The sequence below is a fragment of the Gouania willdenowi genome, chromosome 15 (assembly GCF_900634775.1).
Source record: "Gouania willdenowi chromosome 15, fGouWil2.1, whole genome shotgun sequence".
Taxonomy (NCBI): domain Eukaryota; kingdom Metazoa; phylum Chordata; class Actinopteri; order Blenniiformes; family Gobiesocidae; genus Gouania; species Gouania willdenowi.
Genome location: NC_041058.1, coordinates 6,474,916 through 6,490,266, shown reverse-complemented (window position 1 = coordinate 6,490,266; position 15,351 = coordinate 6,474,916). Strand labels below are relative to the sequence as shown.

Genomic DNA, 15,351 nt, shown 5'->3' with positions numbered 1-15,351 from the left:
AGTTTGCACACTTTTGTTTTTTTTGCAAAGACTTCTCCTCTCTCTCGTGTTTATTGTATTGTAGTCTGTGCATTAGTACATTAGTATAAGTATTATGGATATACCGGGAACTCGTGAAATGAGAAATGTTCCGCGCTGTTTGGAATGCGAAGAAAAGTGATTAACTGCATTATTATTATTATTATTTTTTGTGCGTTATTTTTCTGTAATTAATTAACCATAATTAAATTAACACGTTAAAGTCCCAGCCTAATGATAACTTAAACATTGCTCGTTGCAGCAGCTGTGAGGTCTACATATGCTTCCATGTCGCCCCCCAATAAATACAGTACGAAGGTATTCAATCATCCATTCCTTGCTCTACTGACCAGGGTTTGGACCTTCAGTTCTTCTCTGCCGACTCAGGATATAAGGGACAGCAGACCTTGTACAGTCGAGAGAAAGACAAATGAATACGCATACTAATAAGGTTAAAAGTATGTTTTAAAGACTTTAATCAACCATTAATGTTTGATTTGGATCGTGGGAGAGAAAACTTGAAATATCCAGAGCTGAGAAGAATCATGTCAACCTTTCCTTCTACACGGTGACTGTGTTTCATTTAATATCAGGCAATTATTTTGCGGGTTTTAAATAAAAAAAAACTAAAAATAAAACTTGTTTAAAAAGCTGTTCGGTTGCATTCTCTCAGAATTCAAACATCGACCTCCCTTCCTCGCCTCGTCGGTCTGTTTGCACGGCCTTTGGAGTCATAACTCCCTCGTCCTCTGAGACCCTGACACAGTGTGATATTCTCTCTCCCAAGACGTGTCCACTTTCATCCAGCCTCTCTGCCCTTCCTGTGATTCCTTTGAGAGCGCTGCATGCCAGAGGTACTTGGCAGCTTCTCCCTGCCCTGCTCGTGAACCTTTTTAGTTGGTGCCATTCAAAAACCCCAGCTCTATCGGAGGCCAGTGCCATTTAGTGTTGGAAAATAAGTTGGAGAGAGAAAGTGCAAGCAGGAGAGAAAGGAACAGGGAGTCTGACACCTGGACAGGATGCAATGTTGAGGAAAAGATGGCACCTAGGAGGTTAGAGAAAGACAGATGGAGGCGAGAAGGCTGCCAGAGGGGACATTTGGACAGAATGTCCACACTGAGGTGACCAGATATTAGGATATTAGGATTAGCTGAAGGATAAGATTATTAGAGGGGAGGGAGAGGAAAGAAGAAAGACAACAACAACGTGCCATTTATTTTCTTTCCCAACTTCTGCACTTACCCACTTTATGGAGGACGACATGGTTGAATTGAATGTGAAAAAAAGAAAGACAGAAGGAAAGAGATGAAGTTACTGAGAAAGAAATCCATTTTCTTTACAACATAGCAGCAGGTAAGCCTGTCAAAAAAAAAGGGTGTTCAAAAAAGAACAAATAGCTTCTGTGAATGTGCTGAAAGTATAAGCAGATCAATTTTCTTTAATAGAAAATGAGGTGAAGGAGGTGAATTGGCACAGAATGAAAAAAGATCAGAAGTGAGTGGAGGTAAAGCAGGTAACATTAGGTGATATTTCAAGTGTCAAAAATGTAAAAAGACTGAAGTTTTATTTAATGTATAAAAGTCCACTTCTCTACTTCTACAACTCTTTACTCAGGACAGTTTACATTGAAATGTATGAAGACCAGAACAAAAAAAAGGCCATTTATTATTTAACCTAATCATTGTATGGTTATATATAAAACAGCAATAACATTTTCTGACAGTTATTTTTCGTTTTCTCAAGTTGTCCACAGAGTTGATGTTTTTTTTTTTTTTTTTACACAATTGTATCAAAGAAAACCTCAAAGACTATTTTTCTTCTTCATACTGTGGAAAATACTCCCAACTGCGTCCTGACGGAGATCATCAGATCAGATACAATAACTGGACAATTTCCAGCTGACATTTGACAAATAGCCCAAAGGACGACGACGGTAACACGTTTTCCTCCGAACTACGCACGGTTCATCCGCTCGGTGTCCAAGCAAGACAATAATATGTCACTTCAGTGAACACTTCTGTTGTTCTAACAAGGACAATTACCCCCAATGCTTCCAATGAATTAAAAAACTCATTAAAGGAACTAAATTAATGATGTGGAAATCTAAGGATATTAACAAATCAAGGGCAATTGATAACGCTCTCCTAATGTTTGCATTCCTAATGATTCTTTTATTCTTTTTCTGCGTATTTATGGTCACACGCGTGAAAGGCAATTAAAGTGGCAGAGCAAAGGGTTTCATCACTAATATCAAGTGAAACTCCTCATGATGAAAGTCATGTCAGGCAGTGTTAGACAGTGACAGTAAATAAATAAAGTAATATAGACATATTTAAACCCTGCACTGTAAAGTGGAGTTTTAAATTCAGGATATGGACCTGGTTTTAATGAGCAGAGAACAGATGATAATATTAATACCTTGATTCAGCTTGGTTTGCATTCACAATTTGTTTATAAATTGCACTAAACTAACGGTAAAACCACGTCAGTTCCAGGAACAGCTTATTTTTTATGCTGTAACTCAAAATGTACAGTATTGATATGACTGTCAGCAATAAAAAGTAGGGGTGTGCATTGCATATTCACATACAATTCAGATGCAACGATACAATATATCCCAATACTAAACGACACTATACAATATCGACATTATTGATATCGCGATATATCACAATATCAATAATTACAAATTTCACCTTTTATAAACTTGCGAGAACAAGTAAATGGTAACTAACTGTAATTCAAGCACCAATACAAAAGTAGAATGTTTATCAAACTGTCAAATTACATTGTTCAGAAAAGTTTAACTTTTGCTTCTACAACAGATTCTGATTTTGTTTTTAAAATCTTTAAAAAATGAAAAAAAAAAAAAACTGTCACTGTCTGTTAGTTCAGAGGTGTTACATGAGTCGAGTTCGCTTAGTCACCCTCCGATTCCCCATTTTCATCCAGACTACAGTCTGCTTCTTTAATCTTTAATCCGGTCACATGTCCACACAGGGCCAAACATTTCAGACTTTTCTGGAAAAAAATCCTCGCGGTGCCATTGTTTGCTGGTATGAAAACACCCTGAGATTTATTAGATCTGATGTTTCATTATAACCCACTTGGAGCGATTATTAGGCTCTCAGCAGCAGCAGCCCATATTAAACACATACAGTGTAGTTTTAGATCTTCTATTATTCATAGTAATGCAGAACTAACTGAAATGTAAAGATTCTATACCATTATATAATACAGCAATATTATGTTGACTCCAAAACTTTGCCTCATGTATATATAGAAACAATTTTGTGTTGCCCCCAAAATAATTGAACAAAATTCGTCAAAAAACGCACAAAATGACAGAAAAAAAACCCATAGAAAAAGAACAATAAAAAATATACAGAATGACAGAAAAATATGCTAAACGAAAACAAAAATCAACAAAAGGACCCCAAAAGCACAAAAAATGACTACAAAAATATGTAAAAATGACAGAAAATGAATAAAAACATGAATGTTGATAATATGGCTCACAAATTTACATTTTTGTGGCCCCCGCTGTGACAAAAGTTGCACATCTCTGGTTTACAGCGTCCTGTCAATGATCCTTTTTTTTTTTTTTTTTAACCTTTTAAATGCGTTTGAATAGAAATGCATTTTTTTTCCAGCTTGTAGCAACTTAGTCGGCCCCATATAAGGAAACAAGGAGGGCCTAAATTAGGACCGACTCCTGTGACACAAGGTGGGTTTATTTAGAGCGACTCAATTGTCAAAAATACCGAGGCCAATGTTGGAATACCAATAACAGTTAATATCAGGTTAGGAGAAATAAATAAAAATGCTTGTCTTACTGGGGTCTGACAGGATGGAGTCCGTCTTGGGGAGAAACTGATCACAGCGGATTCCCTGGTAACCTTCTCGACACCTGATGGGAGGACAGAGAAAGAGAAAATGTATCAGTGAGTTTAAACAGTTTAATAGTGAAATGATTGGCATTTGTGAACAGTTACGAGCTGTGACATTACAGCACCGTTACATGGTCCATATATCACAGGTGCTCAAGTCAAGTCCTCAATAGCACCGGTCGTGCATGTTTCTGCATTGATTTCAATTGTTAGCATGTAAGCAAACTTAAAAATGCTGTAAAAAAATTCAGTAAAATTCAGATATTTTCCAAAATGTTTTTTCGACATTGAAAATATATTTAGCAAATATTTGTAAATATATTTTAACATTTTTAATGCACTGTCATCTCAGTTTTTGATAAATCTCAAATCTGTGTGGATGGTTTGTGTAGGACACTCAGTCGTCATAATGTTCCAGCTGTTTGGTGTAAACGCAAATGTGAAGTATCCATTTTAACCTGAAAAAGCTTTGTCCTCTTCGCAAGTTCACTTCACAAATGTGCCTAGAAAGGTAGGCTGACAGAGGGAATAGACAGTGGAGAGCTTTTAAAAAGCAAAACCTGCCCGAGGAGGAACTCTTTTTTTTTGCGGAAGCAGAGAAAAAGACATCCTGTCCTCATTAAAGCCGAACCCATAACCTTTCTTTGTGTGAATCAAATGGTTCTCAAGCCCCGCGCTCGGACACAAAACTTGCATTAAACTTTTTTTTTTTATTTTAAACAATTGCTCCCAAAGTAACAAGAGTAACCGTTTGCTCACCAGTGAGATTTAAGAATGACATTTTCTTACTTTTGTGCTCTTGATCTCTCAAGTGCAAAATCAGTTGAAGACGCCTTTAATGAACGAAAAGTCCTCAGACTTGACAAAACTGTTGAACTTGATTGGCACATTAGCGAGAGTCGCGGTCATTAATCACTAAGCAGGTAATGAATTCCTCAATGTGCTCGAGGTGCCCTTCAGAGAACGTCCGAGAAAAAAAAGGCAACACGTGTCTAGGATGCGTTTTTATTTCAGATTTTCAGCACAGAAAAATGTCTGCTCATCAACTAACTATATGTGTAGCCCTGTCTTATTGAGTGTAGAGATAGCACACATGCTGAAACACTGCATGTGTGCACACTTACAGTTTAGCCTAATTGGGTGCTGCAGTTAGCAGGGATATCAATCTTTGCCGCAGGGCGTTCGTACCTCACTCTCGCTGTTCTCGTCCTCCTGAGTAACAAAGTCTCACACACGGTGATGAAACACCAAACTTATAAAATAGAAAAAGTTTGTCAAACATCCTTTTTCAATATTCAAACCAATCATTTGGTCACCGTCTCCACTTCTGTGTCCCTATTTCCATTCTGTCTCAATTTACCCCTGTGGCTTTGTGTTTCACAGACACTCCTTCAATTTGTCTGCATCTGGGCTGATGAGCTGACAGCACGCGGTCCGTCTATAGCTGCAGCAGGAAATAGAGTACATTCAGGTCTACGCGGAACAAAACACTTGAGCTTATGTGCTTTGAAATCAACTTCACAAAATGGAAAATGGAATTCAAGAGAGTTAAAGTGCAGATATCCAACATCCACAGTGAGCGACAACAATGCATATTTTGTTATTGCAATTAAATAAATGAATGTGTTTCATTGCATAATTGTAAACATCACCAGCCCTCCCGAAGAAAGTGTAGGGAACACTTTATTAAAAGGAGAATATCAAAAAAGATGGCAGTGTTACACAGGTGAGGGGGGAGGGAACAGGGAAGAGGGAGTCAGGGTAAGACAATGGAAGGAGTGGGGAAGAGTCAAATGTTTTAAGGTCAGAGTGCAATGTGATACAATTACAATTACAGAATAAATTATCCATGTTCAATTACAACTCAATTACGATGACATTGACTGGCATTTTTCCAATCAAAATTTAAATTAATATTTTCCTCTAAAAGTCAATTATACTTACGATCTCAATTACTAAATTTCAATTACTATAAATCACAATTACTGAGCCTTTAAAAATTAACATTAAATCCTCTTGTGTTAGCTTCCTGTTAGCATTTCTTATGATAACGAGTCAGTTTTGTCTTAATTCGGCTGTAAAATACACAAAAAACCCCATTATTATTATCCATTTGTTCCTCAAATTTTGATTACCTTGTTAGAAATAAAATATTGCTGTTAATGTTTTTGGTGTGGGCGTCTGAGCCTTTTTTGAGTCAGTATACCCCTACATTTTAAATTTTCTTTTTTAATTGTTAAAATTATCCGTAAGAGAAGTAACATGTATACTTGATATGAAACATATTTTATTTTTATTTTTATGAAAATTATTTTACTCTTTTTTATTTTCTTGAATTATTTTAACAACGCATGTGTAAACCATAGAACGGTAACATTGTTCCCCAGTTTTATGTTTAATTAAGTTAAGTTCAGTTTTCATATGCCAATTACAAATGCAAAGCCATTATCTTAACTAAATGGCAATTCAATTACATTTACAATGGCAACACATTTTTTCAATTACGATTACAACAATGTTTACATCATAATTGTACTTAAGTCAATGTGATGTGAATTAAAGTGGAGCTAGACAGATTGAGCTACTGTGGAAGGAGCGACTCAGTGCAGAACGACATTCATTCAGGATTTGAGTGAACTGTCAAGGGATTCTTTTTTCCCTCCACTGCAAACAAAAAAAAAGCTTGATTTTCAAAACAAAAAAAAAAAGAGAAACACAGCTGTGAGGCAGAGAGGACTTTGAAGGCCAACCTGAAACGCCTCCGCTGCTTTGAACAACACTTCCCTTATTTAAAAGTTTTAATTAGCTCTGGCACTCCAAAATGGCAAGTTGTTTGCATAGGAGTTGCATCAGAAAACACTTGTCACAATATTACTTTCTAATGAACACGGTGTTGTGCTGTGCAGACACCGAGCAGGAAGCACTATATCGTTTTTAATTAGCATCGGAAACATTGTACTTACTTTACGTTTTATCTCAATTAAAATCATTTATGATGTAATTATTGAAAACATGTCCATTTCTATTAAAGATAAGAGTTTTAGGTATTTTATTCTTTATTAATTACAGTGCCATTCTAACAGATGGTATAATACCAACCCCTGTCTGCTTTTGGGTATTGAGTAGGTATTCAATAAATTCAATATAAGGTTCTTCATAGAACACATTACAGGATGCAAAAAATGGGATTTCCATATACCAAGGAAGGACTGATATTTATTTACATGTTGTTAATTAATCTGGAAGCGCGTCCAAACAAGTTGGGAAGAGAGCACGTTGAATGTGTTTAGGGGCGGGGCTTCTCTGTTGCTGGTGGTGTTTATACATTGAATGATATTGTGGCGATCAGTTTCGTTCATAATTCACCCAGTGACTGTGAAGTGGTGGTGAACATTATTGTGTTGAAAAGGTGGTGTTTCTGGTCGGATGTATTTTGGTGTGCACTGTGATGTCAGAGGGCTATAGAGAAATGTGGCTGAATGGGGAATAAAGTTTGGAGTTTCTTGCTGAACACGCCACCTCCGACTCCCGTTCATTGGTTTAGAGTGGCTTGACTTTATTTGATGAATAAAGCCAGACAACGTTGTCGAAGGGGGCCTCAGCGCCGTTTCTCCAGAGTCGGACGAGAGTCGCTTTCAATGCGAGTTCCGTCTCTCCTGTGCCCAGTTTGACAACCTGCTGACCCGCATCGGCGCTCGCATCTCCTACCAGGACACCAACCACAGGTGCTCTATTCCAGCAGAAGAGCGCCTGTCCATCTGTCTTCGGTCCGTGATTGGTTGACGCGTCGCGATATGCACCAAAACTTTAACAATCCCAACTCTAGCGTCGGCCGCTTTGGATGCGCTGAACACAGGTCAAATGAAATCTCAAAACACGCGGCGGATGCTGGGTGTAAATTTTCAAAACGCGCAGCACAGGAGGCGCGGGGACGCACAGCAGGACCTCTAGACACTCCTAGGAGTACCTCCACCATATATTGTGAATGTACACCTGACGCTTTCGATGCGTGTGGTGTGAACGTACCATTAGACTTCAGGTTTTTCTATCTTAAACGGGGTACACACACACAGAAGGATTTTCTAACTCTGAAGAATTTTTTTTATATGTTCCAAATCTCAGACATGAAGACAAAAAAAATCAGGCATCGAGCAGTTTTGATCACATACTGCGTGTGTGAGCTCAATGAACCTCAACACACACAGACACAGACAGACACACACCTTCTCTTCCTTCAAGCCAGAATTCTCACATGATGAAACAAGACTAAACAACATGATCTGATGCTGCATTCTAAGCAACTCTTAATTTAGGATTTTCCGACCTCCTACTTAAAAAAGTGACTTGGAACGCCACCTGAAGTCGGAGCACCAACTCAGTGACGTGACGTAACGTCGGGAAAAAAATCGAACATTGCAGCAGTCAGTCATGTTTGAGATATTTCCATAAGCTGTCACTGAACTCTGTTGAAATCAGAGATCGGAAATATTCGACTCAGAAATTCTGAGTTTCCTGGAACAAAACATTACGTGTTAGTCAGCTTGCGTTTTAATTGACGATGATCAATAATGTAGATTTATTTATTTATTTGGATTCCCATTAGTCACTAGCAAAAGGACATTAACTGCTCTTCCATGTGTTCATGGTAAAAACTAAAAAAAATCAAAACGGGGATTTCTATTCCGAAATATCTTAAAATGTTTTATATTTTGTTGCCTTCAAATTTTTTTTATGTTTTAAATGTAATTCATTTAATTTTTAAAATGTCTTATTTTATTTAACATTTTTTAAATATTTACATTTATTTTTTTCAATGTATTTTATTATTTTCTGGCTGTTTTGAGATTTTATATTTAAATAATGTATTTATTTATCAACTATTTTTATGTTTTAAATGTATTTTACTTTATTTTTTAAATGTATCTAATTTTATTTTTATTTGTAAAATATATCTTAATTTATTTTTATTTTTAAAATGTTTTTTTTTTTTAAATTATTGTATGATATATAATGTAAAATTACTTGACATCCACCCTTTAATTTAGATTTTGGGTGATGATTTAAATCTTTAAAAAGCAGGCGGAAGAGAGAAGGATGTTAAGGAACCACATGTGGCTTTTGTAGCTTGATCTCTGAGTTGGCCTCAGTTTGCCCACCATGGTCTTTCTCAGCGGGCCGGGCCTTGAGAGCATTTCCGTGTCTTGGATTCGGATTATATTCTCCACTCAGAAACAAAGACGTCAGCATGTCTTTTTGGAATACAGCTGGACTTTTCTTTGCACAAGATGTTTGGTCAATTAACTTCCCTGCTAGAATACTGTTACACTATGCAAGGCGTTGACCTTTGTGTCTGAAAGGACACAGGCTTAAAAAGTGACAGTGCAGCGCTCATTAAGGAGTCGTCACGAAATGGGAAGCATTGAAAAAAAAAAGCCGAGATAGACTAATGCACAGCTGCAAAGACTCGTCTTGACGTCGGTGTCGCCAGCAGCGGCACCAAAAAAAAAAAAAAAAACAACTTTGAAAATCCTTTATCGTGTCGTAGCGCGTTTAGTTATTGTAACCCAGAAGCTCGGCTTTTTGTTTGCCTTTTCTCTTCCAGGCACACATCAAAACCACAGTGGATTGCTGCGACATGACGCTCGGAGGACTGAATCCGATACTGTTGGAGGCATGCTTCTAATTAGCGCTGCCATCCTTAATTAAAGCTCAAGCTATGGAAAAAAACAAGCATGTGAAAGAGAGTGAGCGTGTGTTCAAATGAATCCCACTCAGATGTACAAAGCAGTGTGGAATAAAGGGATATTATAGAAATATAAATATATTCCAGCCAGAGGATGAAGAGTTTCAGCAAAGCAGTGTGAAACTAAAACACTGGTAATCAAAGACAGACATGCATACACTTCATTTATTATAAATGGATCACATGCATCATTTTGAGCATCTCTAATTTTCACAGAACATGGACTTATACAAAATGTAATATCTGTACAAGAACAATTATGTAAAACTCCATGAATCCATTTGTTTACACACGTTGAAAAACTTTGATTAACGTTAGTTTGCACTTTCAAAAATCACTCCAAACTGAGAAAAACCCCTTCATTTACAAGATCCGCTGTAAATTTAATGGTGTTAAAGTTTGGAATGATCGTGAGGATTACTTTAAGTTAATGAGTTTATTGTCTATGTTCAAAAATTCTTTAAAAAACTAAATTTTTTGCATCTATTCAAACAAGTTGATAAGTTGATGAATAGCGCTGCTATTAGCCACATTTACATGGGGGCTTTAATTCCTCTTTAAAGCAAAATAAAAGTTGATTCCTCTTTAACCTGACCTTGTAAACACTTAATTCCTAATGCTAATTTAATTCTGAATTAAACTTAATTCGCCCCCTGTCCAATCAGAGCCTTCCCAACTCCCAGACCTAAAGCCGAATTAACTAAAGCCGAATAAACCGGTTTTCCATGTAAACATCAGTTCGGGAATTACTATTTCCATGTAAACACGAAGCAGAACACTTTAATTCCGAATGATTTAATTCGGAATAACTAATTCTGAATTAAAAAACATTACGTAACCGTGGCCATTGAGTGGTTTCTATTGTTTTTGTAATGCTGTTTGAGGATGAGCTCTGATAAGCAGTTACTGCTTCAGCCTATTCTATTTTTGGTTGTTAAAATGAATGTTTATTATTTGTATTGTATTGCATATGTCGGCGACAGCCAAGAACAAATAAATATCAATCAAAAACTTAAATCGTACACTGTTGATGTGATTTTCAGCAGCAAAAATCAGTGACCAAATAAAGGTGCAGTGAGTCACTAGCTGTGATTCCATTACAGATTTTTGCAAAGCAAAGCAATATTTCTAAATGTTGACAAAGCTTTGAAAGTGTTTCCATTGAAGGTTGTTTTGTAGCCTCGTAACGCCCGTGGATTCTCATCCCTCGATATTTCGCTGAAGGAAGACAAACGCTGCAAACCTCCATATAATACTCCGTCTTCCTTTGTTGCTTGCTGTCTAATGTGGCACCAATAATTTTTAAGTATAACGCTAAGAAATGTCTCAGTCTCCTCTTCTGTCCACACGTACCACGCCATGTTTTCTCAAAGATCATGTGACCAGGTACTGTCACAGGAAAAAGTGTTTCCATTGCGTTTTTGCGACACATTTCAACATCGAAATGTAAAAAAACCTTTTCATATAAACATAACTTTTTTGCGCGTGTTTTTTCAGAATTCAAGTTTTTCCATTACAAGTTTTTACAGCGCTATTTAAATTTTGCGCATTTCCAAAGGTAGTGGAAACGCAGTTACTGACTCGTCGACTTGCTACACTGTGCCAAACCAAGCTGAGTTTCCAGTGAAATGAACCCTAGAGCGATTAAGGTTAGCCAGGATTTGCCGGTGTGAACGTGTCTTTACTTGAATTGTTTTACATAATTTCCCATGTTTAATGACAGAATCTGAGGTCACATCTGAATAGATCTCGAGACACATCCAAAGCAAATTTCTTTTTTGGGGGAAATTTGGGATTTTTAAAAATATTTTGGCTGGTCTTTGCAAATGTGGATACAAAACTCTCAATTTGTTAAAACCTTTTATTGAGTTTTAGTATTCACTCTTTGCTGATAGTTCCTTTTTGTGACTTGTATGATCGTCGCATTTCTCAATCCTGCCAACACAGGGATGTCAAACCTTATCTGAGAGGAACGACCAATCTCGTGCCTCCTCCTCATGGCCAGAGTTTATGCATAATTTTCCCATTTGAAGATACAAACAAGTGATGAAGATAAATGTGAAAAGCTTTGTGCAACGCAACCTGTGCGAGTGGAAAAAAGAGAGAAGGAAAGCTCTGTTTATGTTCGCTGCTTCTTCCCCTCTGACATTAAAGATGTGACACAAATAGAATAATGACGCCGTTTACGGATGTCAAACATCATAGATACGTCAGGGATCCAAACAACTATTTGGGCGATGTGGCTGCAGTACAGCGTGACTCAATGATCCATTAGAAAGAAATATGCCACATAGCTTTTGTGAGACTGTGACAGATTAGTTGAATGATCTTCACATTATGGACCATTCTCCTAGCAGATGACTGACCACTTCCATTAAAAAACATGGTTTAAAATAGCCAGGAGAACATGTTATTACCTAAAACCAGACAGAAAGTTATTGACTACTGAACGTTTCAATGTGTGTGTGTGTGTGTGTGTGTGTGTGTGTTTCTAGCATTGATCTCGTTCTTTTCAAAGGTATTGTCGCCAAAGTTGAGGTAATAGAAAGACAAATCTTCTGATACGAATTAATAACATTTTTTACCCCAAACCTCAAAGATCTTCAGACATTTTAAAGAATATTAAAAGCCAGCTCGATTGAGGTCATGAGGTTTTGAAAACAGGTTTGATACTTTGTGTTTGATGTTTCAGACGCTAATGCAATCCAATACGTCTGCTCGACTTTAATAGCAACTTTCTGCATGGTTTGTTCAATCACACCTGCAGACAAGCAAACACTATCGACAGCACACACTTCAAAGCAGGCCTAAGGTGATTACTTTTTTTACTTTAATGACATTAGATATGACTCATTTTCGCTCTCTTTCCTGTGCGTGCTTTCATTACATCCTGCATCTCTTGGTGGGACAGACAAATGGAATAAAAACTCAACTTGCCCTGAAAACGGGGAAGGTTTGCCTTTCTTTTTATCCCCACACAGACGGACTGAAGTGCATCTGGGACTGCATGCTTAGCCTGACTGAAGGAACTCCCACAGGTTTTGAGGGCAGCGAATAACACATGCATATCCACAATATAAGCAGCATGTTAATCTTCACTAATGGCAGAAAAGATCTATAGTAATCCAAAGGTTTACTGAGTAACTTTTATTCGGTCATGATTAATTCAGAGACCTATGGATCAGACACACCCAGGGGCCAAAAGCAGCCCTCGGTTTAGTTTTGCGCAGCCCCATAAGTAAACACACTAAGTTAATGCAAAAACACACAAGATTACTCCAATAACGCACAAGATTACCCAAAAACCATTCAAAATGACCTAAAAACCATACAAAATAAAAAAATGCATAAAATGAAAACAAAAATACACAAATTTACTCCAGAAACACATTTAACAACTACGAATATATACAAAAATAAGCAGATACAAAACACAGCAAAACATTCAACTGTGAGCCAGATTGCAAAACAATAGGTGACATGTAGGTGGCAGCAGTGCACCTTTGGATGAGAGATCAGTCGTGATGGGCAGAGCTCAGAGGGAGAGGAAAGGAGTTTACCAGACAGAAAATGGCGCTACGAGAGTTGATGCTGAAGTTCCCAGCAGCTCACAGCAGCACACACTCAACCAGAGCATGTGTGGAACTAAGTGGACTATTGAGAGCGTCGCGATGGTGAGAGAAAACGATCAAAAAACAGGGCAAGCGGTGACACACGGAGGAGGAGGAGGAGGACGTTGCGTGTGTGAAGAATGATGGGGGAGAGACTTGGAGGACGGCCAAAATACAGTAAGAAATTCATTCATCTCTGACCTAGATAGCAAAATAATAATAATTTTGCCATCAAAAGCCCCGTGTCAGTGTTGTTTTTGTAGTTTTGTAGAAGGAAAGTAATGTTGAGGTGTCACAAAAGCAATTACGGAAGAACGAAACAAAATTTTTCCTGATGAAATTAGTGACTTTAATCTTTCAGAATCTGGTGTCAGAATTCAGATTGTCATAGTAAAAAATATTCTGTGGGATCAGTGAAAATGCTCTAAAACGGCTGGCACTGAGGGGCGTAGAAATTCTGAAAATGACTGGCAATGAATGATTTAAAGTTAGACCAGTCGAGAACTACTGAGTAAAACAGAAAGGAATCTTCAAAATTGTCCATGAGAGCACATGTCCAGGATTTTGAACAGACACCTTTAATATTTCTAATTTCTGTCATTTTAAATCCTAAAACTACGCTCAATTTAACCTACAATTTTAGTTTAGACGTTTGGGTCGACTGGTGAAATGTTCTTGGTGCTGCATGAATCATAATAAAATTAATTTTCACCATTTGCTTCATTTCATTTCCTTGGAACCAAACTGAGCTCCATTCCTGCCTTAATACATACTTCCCGCCCCCGTGTGTATCTCCGAGTCATCCCTCCTCCTCTGCCCTGTCAGTGATCCGGATCCTGAGCTCCACCACCACGTTTACGATGCCTCTCTGTGATCATTCTGTTAGTCAGAGGAAACTTGGCTTTTTCCCACAGCTATCCTGCAGTTTTTTTACAGTTTGTAATTGTCACCCCACTGTTTGAACTAAAGTGCTGCGGTGCGGTAAAAAGTTAGGGTGGTTTAGAGGACACTGCTAACCTTTGGCAGAATATAAATATTACATGCTGGCATTGAAATGGTTTAAAAGAAGTTTTTTTTTCCGACTGTGGGCTGAATCATGTCACGGTCTTTAGTGGGTGTGAAAAATCAGAGGCTCTGATATATACGTCAGATGTCATGGTGTGTGTGCCTGTGAGTGTCCCCCGTGTGTCTAGGTTGTTTCCTGCCCTGCGGCTTGAATTGGCAATGGACCCCAATCGCCCTGATGCAACAAGTCACAGAAGACTCACAAATAACAGCTCCAAATGAATCTCTAAAAAAAGGTAAAACATGCCATCTTCCCTTCTATAAGCCTGTGCATTTATGCCTTTTAAATGATGTGCTTCAAGCTAAAAATCAAACATCCCCTTTTCAAAACAAAAGCATCTCTTCTTGTCGTCCATTAGTTTGGAACACTTTTGTGAATAAGGCTCTTGTTTTGAAATGAACCGGAAGTTTTGTTAGAAGCACAATGGAGGGTCTCCAAAAATCTCCGAAACGTCGGAATGAAGTGTTTCCGTGAGTTTTATGGATCACATGACCACATGTTGATATTCTACTTGGTCACTTTCTCACTTAAAATGTTTCCAGAACTTTCAAAGGTGGAGAATCAACAGAGATATTTAGCTTCAGTGCGATTCAGGTTTTTGTCGTTCAACATGCATCTTGGGAAACTTGGAAGTATACTTCAGTGGGAATAGTCACCATCCTAACCATACTAATTACACTATATAGTAGACAGTATACACTCATTGAGTTTGTAGTGTAGGCTATAGTATGTGTGCCATTTCAAGCACAGCCATAGTGTAGGCCTCATAGATCAAAAAATAAAAGATCATTTGCTCAAAACAGTGAAATTGTCATCTCCAGCAGCTTTAAATGTCTTCTTAATGTTTCAAATATTGTGCTTACTGGTATGAAAATCGTAAGAAAAAATGTTCATAATAATTGTGTATGCATAATCCTAACTGGGAAACCCTGCCGTTTTATTCAGTTCAACATAGAATGCAGCCAAACAGACTTAGAAAACTTCAGTGGGAACGGTCATCATTGGTCATCATCCTAATCGTAT

General features: G+C 37.6%; 1 protein-coding gene across 1 annotated transcript in view; it reads right to left on the bottom strand.

The window, feature by feature from the left end:
- Window positions 1–15,351, bottom strand: part of nrg3a (neuregulin 3a) — a 442,303-nt gene that overhangs the window by 74,719 nt on the left and 352,233 nt on the right. The window contains exon 3 of the mRNA XM_028469411.1: window positions 3,855–3,928. Within this exon, the coding sequence (XP_028325212.1) occupies window positions 3,855–3,928 (74 nt within the window). The remainder of the gene's footprint in view (window positions 1–3,854; window positions 3,929–15,351) is intronic.